The sequence below is a fragment of the Sinocyclocheilus rhinocerous genome, unplaced genomic scaffold (genome assembly GCF_001515625.1).
Source record: "Sinocyclocheilus rhinocerous isolate Xijiao unplaced genomic scaffold, SAMN03320098_v1.1 scaffold2041, whole genome shotgun sequence".
NCBI lineage: Eukaryota > Metazoa > Chordata > Actinopteri > Cypriniformes > Cyprinidae > Sinocyclocheilus > Sinocyclocheilus rhinocerous.
In genome coordinates, this window is record NW_015649795.1 from 183096 (window position 1) to 193109 (window position 10014).

General features: G+C 40.3%; 1 protein-coding gene across 1 annotated transcript in view; it reads left to right on the forward strand.

Annotated features, from left to right (window-relative positions):
- The window catches only part of LOC107710985 (ethanolamine kinase 1-like), a 53122-nt gene that overhangs the window by 42291 nt on the left and 817 nt on the right, over positions 1 to 10014 (forward strand). Inside the window, exon 7 of the mRNA XM_016515888.1 lies at positions 9971 to 10009. Coding sequence (XP_016371374.1) covers positions 9971 to 10009 — 39 coding nt within the window. The remainder of the gene's footprint in view (positions 1 to 9970; positions 10010 to 10014) is intronic.

The window sequence follows — 10014 nt, forward strand, 5'->3', positions numbered from 1 at the left end:
CCATTTCCACCTGTATAGCAGGTACTGAAGAAGTCTTAAAAGCACCACAGCAAATTCTTAGTGCTTGAGTCTGAATAACCTCTAACCTCTTTAAAAGAGACTTAGCTGCAGACCTGACCACTATACTCCCATAATCCAACACTGATCTTATCAAGGCCACATATATCCTTTTAAGAGATGAACGACTGGCTCCCCGCTCTCTTCCTGTCAAACATCTCATCACATTAATTACCTTTTTACACGTGTCCTCAACTTTCTTTATTTTCTCTGCTCTCGATCCTCGAGTCAAATGTCACGCCTAAAAATTTAAAGGATCCTACCCTCCTATCCCCATTTTATTCAGCTTGATTAATAACCCATCCTTCCACATCATATCGTAGGCTTTTTCAATGTCAAAGAATACTGCAACTACTGTCTCTTTATTTGTTTGTGCTTTCCTTATTTCAGTCTCTAATCTTACTACTGAATCCATTGTATTCATTCCCTTCCTAAAACCACTCTGACAGCTTACCAATAAACCTCTTTTTTCCATTACATATGACAATCTATCTGTTATCATTCCCTCCATTATCTTACAGACCAATTGCCCTTACATCTAACTTGTGTAACGTGTGGGTATAGTTGGATCTTTGCCAGGTTTCCTTATCGGAATCACTATTGCTTCTTTCCATGCAATTGGCAGTTTTCCCTCATTCCACACTTTATTATATAACTCAAGCAACTTTAACATTTCCTCTCTTTCTTTCTGGACCATAGTTTGTCCATCTTCTAAACTTTCTGTGCTATCATCTTGCTCATTTCTTACTCTTTTATTCCCTTTAGCTATTTTGTCATCCATCCGTCTCCTATTTTCTCCCCATTCTTCTTCTTCCCCTTCATTATAATCCATATTATTCCGCCCACCTACCTCTGATCCATTCCCGGGAACAGTCGTGCTCAACCGCATTCAAATTCCCTGCAATTCCGTGAGTTTCGCGCGTTTCTGACCCAGCCAACTACGAGCGCAGCTGGAGTTCAGTATATGTGTCTCTCACGCTCCACGTCCACCAGCGAGTCTGCCTATAGCGCGTTCAGTGACAAACACTGATTATAATGGTTTCTATGTGGTTTGACGCAACGTGTCGAGGCGTTCGCATCCGGTGTAGTAGTGTTACCTGCACACCAGCTTTTTGTAGCGCAGCTGCCGAACTTCCCATCAAAACAATAGCCAGCATTTAGAAACGATAAAGCATAATATGCTTTTTTTCTTGTACTTGCATAATCTCTGCCTGTTCCAGATTAGTGACACCCATTTCCTCCTCTAATATCAACACTGGATATTCCCACTGCCTCCTATCTCCACCCATCTTCTTTATCATTGACCATACCTCGCCCACAGGTGTTGATCTTCCAATTTCATTACAAAAATGCTTCCAACTTACCCTCTTTGCCTGTTGTATAGTTCTTCTCACTTCTGCCTGCGCCTTCTTGTACTGAATTAGACTCTGCATGTTATGATTCCCTGTCGTATAGTTCTTCTCACTTCTGCCTGCGCCTTCTTGTACTGAATTAGACTCTGCATGTTATGATTCCTTTTTACTAGTCTGAATGCTTTATTTCTATTTCTTACCGCTTTGTGACACTCCTCATTCCACCAGGGCACCAGTTTTCGATTACCTCTGTTTTTCCCCTTAGGAATAGCTTTCTCCGCTGCCATAATAATTGCTGCAGTAACTTGCTTATTTACATCCTCTATATTTCCAGCTATATCAATCCTTGTCATTGTTTCTTCACTCATCTTCTTGAATTTATCCCAGTCTGCTTTTTCAAATATCCATTTTGGGATTCTTTCTTCTACCCTTACTTGTCTCCCACCAACTCTGCATAGGACTGGGTAGTGATCACTACCCAGCGTAGTTGTTGTCCAGACCTCCCATTTACTCCTTCCAGCCAAAGGATTAGACACTAAAGCTAAGTCTAATGCAGATTACATTCCTGTTACGAAGTTTATCCTTGTTCCACTTCCATCATTCAAACTGACCAATTCTCTTTCATCCATCAGTTCTTCTATAGTCTTGCTATTTGCATCTGATTGTACACCCCCCACATAGAGCTATGAGTATTGAAATCTGCGTACCAGATTACTTTGTCTGTCCTGACCTTGAATACTTAGTAAGTTATCAAGCAACAACCTTTTACATGGATTATAGTAGTTGATTACACTTATCCCCTCCCCTCTTTCCCACACCTCCACCGCTATGTATTCCTGATTTACTCCCATTTCTAGTAACCTATATGGCAATCCAATTTTAATAAATGTAGCACACCATCCTCCTCCTCCATCAGTTCTATCTTTCCTTAACACTATGTACCCATGTATTACAAAATCAAGATTTGGTTTCAGCCATGTTTCCTGAATACATAACACATCAGGTTTCTCTTTTAATTCATTTATGCAATGCTTAAATTCTTGACCATTGGCCATTAAGCTTCTAGCATTCCATTGTAAAATAATTACCATTAAAATTATTAACCAACCCATGGTGCTTCTTGGCTTGACTGAATAGTGAGGTTCTCTCTCACTTCTTCCCATGTCAGTCCAAAGTGATTAACTGCAGCTTTAACCATCAACTGATTTTTTTCATTTTTTGATTTAACTTCTGCAGTACTATTAATCACCCCTGCTATGAATGTAACTAAATCTCTTTTTTCCACATACATTCTTTCATTGGTTCTTTGATTTTGTTCTTGTGCTACCATACCTTCTAATTCTCTTACACCAATTTCGCTCTCTTTTGATACACTTACAGTTTCAGCATAGGATATCCTCCACTATTATCTTTTGAATTTTAGTCTCCCGTTTCATAGTTTCACATCCTCTATATGCCACATTGTGGGCTCCTCCAAAGCTGCAACATTTTGGTGGAACCCCTACTCCACACTTTCCATAATCACGGTCCCCTCCGCACCTAGCGCACCTTCTCTGCCTGTTACAATTCTTAGCAGTGTGTCCAAACCTCTGACAGTTAAAGCATCTCATTGGCTTTGGTACAAACAACCTTACTGGATAACTCATAAATCCCAAGAATACCCTCTTTGGTATATTTTCTCCTTCAAACTCTACGGACACCGATTCACTGTCTCTCATCACTCCTTCCTTTGTTGTTTTCAGTCTTTGTACATTAAGTACTTTCCCTCCTTTTATATTTCTTTTTAATTCTTCCATGCTAACATTTATTGGCACCCCCGTTATCACTCCAGTGCTTCCACCTCCTATCAGAGCTCCCACTCTTCCCGTATTTTCCACCTTGCATTTTCCTATTTCTTTAACTTTTAGCGCTTTTTTCCATTTGCATTGCATCAGCACACCTCACCAATAGATTGCCATCGTTAAGAACCTTTGCATATTCTATATCCCCAATCTTGTTAGCCAGAGTTGTTGTTAGCACCAGTGGGTTAACCTTCTTCATGCTCCCCTGGTTCTTCTCATTAAATCTTATTATGACTACATACTTTTCCTCTCTTTCTTTCTGGACCATAGTTTGTCCATCTTCTTCACTTTCTGTGCTATCATCTTGCTCATTTCTTACTCTTTTATTCCCTTTAGCTCTTTTGTCATCCATCCGTCTCCTATTTTCTCCCCATTCTTCTTCTTCCCCTTCATTATAATCCATATTATTCCGCCCACCTACCTCTGATCCATTCACGGAACAGTCGTGCTCAACCGCCTTCAAATTCCATCCTTTCGCTTCCAGCGTGCTCAGTCTACCCGGGCTAACCGAAAACGCCTTGCTCCGGCCACAAAGCTGCTCAGCGCCGCCTGCTGTGAGTGCCAAGCCCACATCTTTCTTCTTCCTGCTCCACCTCTCTCAGGTGACTGCACTAAGACAAACATAACTTTATTGAACTTTTTGTACAGATCAAAAGTTTTGATTTGGTAATGTTTCTTTTTTATGTTTTTAAAGAATGCTCACCAAGGCTGCATTTATTTTGTCAAAAAATACAGTAAAAAACAGTATTATTATAAAATATTATTACACTAAAATAACTGTTTTCTATTGTAATATTTTAAAATATAACCTTCTTCATGCTCCCCTGGTTCTTCTCATTAAATCTTATTATGACTATGTACTTTTCCTCTCTTTCTTTCTGGACCATAGTTTGTCCATCTTCTTCACTTTCTGTGCTATCATCTTGCTCATTTCTTACTCTTTTATTCCCTGTAGCTCTTTTGTCATCCATCCGTCTCCTATTTTCTCCCCATTCATCTTCTTCCCCTTCATTATAATCCATATTATTCTGCCCACCTACCTCTGATCCAGTCACGGAACAGTCGTGCTCAACCGCCTTCAAATTCCCTGCAATTCCGTTTTGCGTCTGTCAGAAATGTTGTTAGGCACCTTCTGAAAGTTTGGGCAGGACATTCCGTGTGTCACCTGCTCCAAGCACAGAACTGCAAACCCAAGGAGACTAAGTAGGGCAGGTAACGAGGGAGACACAGGTGGAATAACTGAAACAATAATGAGGTAACAAGATAGGCGGGGTCAGACAATCGACAGGAGAAAGCACATGACACCAAACAAACACAACACCAGCCATGTGCTTACACAAGCACACAGTGTCCTCTGGTGGCCATCCTGGGCACACCAGCTGAAGACTGTGACACACAGTCTATGAATGTCTCATAAGTGAGTGCTCAGCAAATCTGAAAGCGTTCAGCAAAGCTGTCAAAATGGCTCTAACACTTTGAAAATAGCAGGTCTCATAATGTCAGCTTATTTGGATGATCTATTCCAGTGGTTCTCAACCCTGTTCCTGGATCTCTTCTTAAGTTTTACAGGTGTCCCTACAAAGGTGATTAAGATGATTCAAAACTGTGAGTGCATTGTGTATGAAATGGAGCTTGTTTGAGCTATCATGTGCACAGACACAATGTTCTTTTTCCATTTTCTTTTGCAGATGTGTTACACTTTTTACAGGTTTATGAGAGCTGTACAGTGTCTGAATAGGGTTTTAATATAGATATCCATCTACCTAACAAATGGATGGCTGCATGGCAGTGCTGGATGGCTCTGGCTGTTTCCTTGGTGGCCCGGAGAGACAAATCTGCAGCTGATGCAGCTTTTTAATGTCATTGGAGCCCACTCCCTTGCCTTCATGCAGGTCTTTAAGCAGGTCAGTCTGGTATGCCTGCAGCACCACTATGGTGTGCAGACAAGTGCCAGCCTGACGTTAATTTGGCTACGGCATGAGTCACCACCTCTGACAGCTCCTCATACTGGATGGACTGGATGGCAAATCCTCAGTTTCATCCTAATCGACACTCACCACATCAACCTACTTGGAGGAAGAGAGGTGAAGCATTGTGCTCTCACTCTGGGGGAAAGAAACCGCAGTGTGTGGTTCCGAGCCCTGAGAGAGAGGGTGAGGGTGGAGAAAAGGCAAGGCCCGTCTCCAACCCCTCTGGCGGCAGTGGGACCAAAACTGTGAGGACCGCGAGCTTGCGCGCCCTCCTCAAATAATGCCAGGCGGCATTGTGTGCGCAGTGGCAGCCACTCACAATGCACACAATCAGTCCCATAGAGATCTGACCGTGCATGATTCGCTCCCAGACAAGCAACACACAGTTGTGTGTATCCTCACCCATAATATAGCATAGACAGGAACACAACCTAAAACGCTGCTTGTCCCTCTTTTCTTTGCTCACCATTTAACTGTACTGATTTGTGCACTGGCACAAGACATACACTTCTCCGACTCACTTTTTTGACAGACACAACACAGAGTGCTTGCTGAATAAGCAGAAGCTAATTGTCACAGCCATCTGCTCGAGTGGCCATGACAGCCACTAGAGGGCACTCCTCCTGGATCATTGTCCATTGCTTGTGGACTTCAGTTCCCATCACCCTTTGCACTCATGATTGTTCCATTACCCTCAGCTGTGTGTAATTAAGGTACTATGCTCACCTTTATACTGTATATATGTCATGTGGTTTTTGTCTGTTGTTGCTGGAGTTTTGAGTTCTGTTACCTTGTGTTCTGTTACTTTGTGTTTTTTGTTTCTCTGTGTTGGATTAACTTTTGCCCTTGTTTTCTGCCTGTTGCCCTGTTTTTGGATCATTGTTTGGGACTACAATAAACTGCACTTGGATCTTCTATGTTTTCCCGAGTATTCCGTGACACTAATGCTGTTTATGCCAGATGCACATTTAAGCTGCCTGGGCCCGTATTCATGAAACATTTTAGTGCTAAGAGTTGCTACTAGTGACACAATTCTAAGAAAATTCTTAGAAATGTGGGTGTTTCCTCTTAAAATTAAAGAAAATATCCTAGTAAAGAAAAAAGTAATTCAGAAAGCATCTTAACCATTAAAAGAGGTCTTAAGGTCCAAAATTGTTAGGAGTACGGACGAGGACTTTTAAGAGGCTTAAGAGTTTCTTTAGCAGTGGAAAATATGGACATGAAACATGAAGAGGGAGAAGAAATGTGTTGCACAATGCATGACAGTGAGTTAATAAGACGCTACACATTAGATCGTGCAGGGATTATGTTTGCGACCGATCTTATTACAGACACGCTAACATCTCCGACACCGCGCAGAAATGCCATAGCGTCAGAAATTGAAGTAAATCAATACGTTAACTACATCAACATGTTTGGCAACTGGAAAAATGCAACTATGCAGCAGTGATGATCTGGGTCTGTCATAACCTTTTATAAGCAAAGTGATAACACAAACAATTACAGCACTTCCAGAACCTTATTGTGTCGCTGTTCATTTCCTATAAAATACGTTAAGTATGAGAGCATGGTAAATAAAAAATAAAGAATATATATATATATACATATATAATGTTTTATATTTAAAACATTATTCTTAAACCTTAAAGGAAATCATATATTTTACTGTATGATTTCAGATTCAGTGTGAATAAATTGCGTAATGGGCACGGAGAGCTGAGTTAGTTTGGGCAGGAGGAGGTTTGGTAAAACATGAAAAACATTGGAGAGTATGGTAAAACATGAAAAATAACGCCTGTAATTTCAAAGTGAAGGCTTATAATAAACCCTACACTATAAAATCCAATAGTTTACCTTACTTAGATTTAATTAGTTATCTTTACCTAGTTGTTATACTTACTCGGTTTTATTAAGTAATAACTAATTTTAAGGCGAATAAAACAACTTACTTGCTGCAATGAGTAACTCTTACTTAACATCACATAAGCTATAAGTTATTCACCATTATAGTGATTAGCGTTTACTTTGGTTGGGCACTTGGAACTTGGTTTATGTTACTATAATTTACTTTCTGTTAATGCAGTAATGTATCATGAAGTCAGAGTTATTTGAATTCAAGGGAAGACAAGTAATAAATGGGTTGCTTTTAGAAAGTGACCTTAATTTAAGCGCTAGTGTATTTTTTTGTGTGTGTTTATTAATGAACTTTTACGAATTTCATTTTTCATCATTTCCTTGAGATGATTTTAATTGGACTTATATAATCCTTAAATAATGTGTGGTAATATGCTGAAGTCACACACAGACTTAAACATTCAGCATGTAACAATTCAATTTCATTTATTTTCATTAATTGTAACAATAACCGTTTTATTTGCTTTTATTGTTGTGCTACTACTGACACAAGACAGCAAATACAATTGGCAAATAAAAATAACAGCAACTGCATAATTTATTCATGCCGCAATGCACTCTGGGAGTCAGTGAGTAGCTATACTAAGTCATGAGTAAACCTAAATGAAAGGATCAAGTACCCCCAACAGTTCTTTTTTAGTTACTATAACTCTTGTGTAAGTAAACTATACTAACTAAGCATTTGTCAGTACAACATAATATTCCTATTTCACTTTACTTAGTTTTTTCAAGGCAATCGGTTTGCATGCTTTTTTTAAGTAAGCCCAACTAGATTTTACAGTGTACTCTTAAAAGTGTCCTTATATTTCCTTCTTGGACAACCAACCAATCCCAGTCTTCAAAAGACTGTGTCATAGCTAGCAATGGGGTCAGCCCCGCCTCCTCACTAAGATAAAAGTTTTATTTTTTTCCTCGCTAAGAGTTGCTCTCAGATTGGTCCTGAATCACTTTTAACCTAAGACTCCAAGTTAGACATTGTTAAACTAAATTAGGAGCTCTCTTAGAGGATTTTTAGAGTCTTTAAGAATATGGTCCCTGGTCTCTAAGCCACCCCACCTGTGCCGTCTTGCCACTCTATTGGACTGATTTCATATGTGCTTCAGGATGCGGTCATGCAGACGTGTTCCCAAAGCATTCTGACGCAGAGCCAGTTCCCTTAAAGGGGAACTAATATTGTATTTCTGTCTAAGCTGAGCAACTAAACATTTTCATCATTGTAAAAAGAACAACTTCATTGTTTGTGCCCAGTTTTGAGCCCTATTATAGTTCATTCTGTCCTAAGTGTATTAATAAAGGTAACACTTTAGAATAGGGAACACATATTCACTATTAGGGGTTTCCCTGAACAAACTCCTCATATGTTGCTTATTTATAGTCAGTAAGGTAGTTGTTAAGTTTAGGTTTGGGGTAGGATTAAGGGATCTAGAATATGGCCATGCAGAATTAGGCATCAATATGTGCTTTATAAGTATTAATAAACAGCTAATACGCTAGTAATATGCATGCTAATAAGCAACTAGTTAATAGTGAGAATTGGTCCTTAAAATAAAGTGTAACCAAAAACCTTTCCTCTTTTGCTCTTGTATGCTGAGGGGGCCCATGTGCCTTGATGAAATGGTTTGTTTACGCATGGTTTTTATAACAAACACCATGTTTGAACATAAGGTGGTTCATAATTATATTACCAGAAAACCTTAGGCCAAAGCTCGCTGGTTGACTTTGGAATCATATCATTGAATGTGTTCTGGACACTTGTGTAAACAGACGAGCAGAGCTGTCAAATGACAGGGGAGACTGCCGGATGGACCCAGGAAACCCAAACACATCATGAAGGTCATTTCACAGAGGATTTGGAGGAATCATGGACCATTTCCAGTTAAAAGCTCTGAAATGGCAAGGCTCCAGGGGTGGATAAGATTCACCCAGAGATAATGAAGACCCTGGAGGGAAATCAGGCTGCCTTTGCTTACAAGCCTGTTCCACATGACATGGGATTCTGGATTGTCCTAATGTCCTAATGTCCCAATCAGGCTGTGATCTTCAGAGCTTTCTTGGGTAGTTTGTGGCCGGGTGTGAAGCGGTGAGAATGCGCCAGAAAACAGTGTACTGCCCCCTTTGGATAGGGAGTAATTTGCTTCCCAGGGTGGAGGAGTTCAAGTATGTTAGGGTTTTGTTCACAAATGAGGGTAGGTTGGAGCATGAGATAGGTGCATCTGTGCAGTGGCAGCACTAATACAGTCTTTGTACTGATGTACTGTCATGGTGAAGAAAGAGTTGAGCCTGAGGGCAAAGCTCTCAAATTACCAGTTTATGTTCCATAAATAGGTTTATGGGCTGGACAGTAGTGGCAGAAAGAACAAGATTGTGGATTGATACAAGATGTCTGGGTAGACCCTGAGAGGCAGAGTGTGAAACTGGGAAGGGAGGGAAAATCTGAGAGGGACTCAGAGTAGAGCCACTGTTTCACCATGGTGAAAAGAGATTGAGGGGGATCAGGCATTTGGTCAGGATGCTTCCTGCATGCAGGTGTTCTGGCTATGTCCTAATAGGAAGACCCAGGATGTGTTGCAGGGATTATATCTCTTGGTTAGCCTGGCAACCCCTTGGCATCTCCCTCGAAGAGCTGGAGGAAAAAGATGGTGAAAGAACGTATGGGAGGTCTTACTTAATTAGTTACTACCAGGACTTGATCCCAGATAAGCAGAAGAGAGAAAGAATGAATGCTTGCAAGCTTTAGTAGTGTGCTTTATTAACATAAATAAATGTTAACGGGCTAGATAATAAGCCATGTTTGTAAATTTTTCAATTTAAGACTATTTAATTTTTTTTCCCCTAGGTGGCTCATCTTTTCTGGTGTCTATGGGCTCTCCTGCAGGCAAA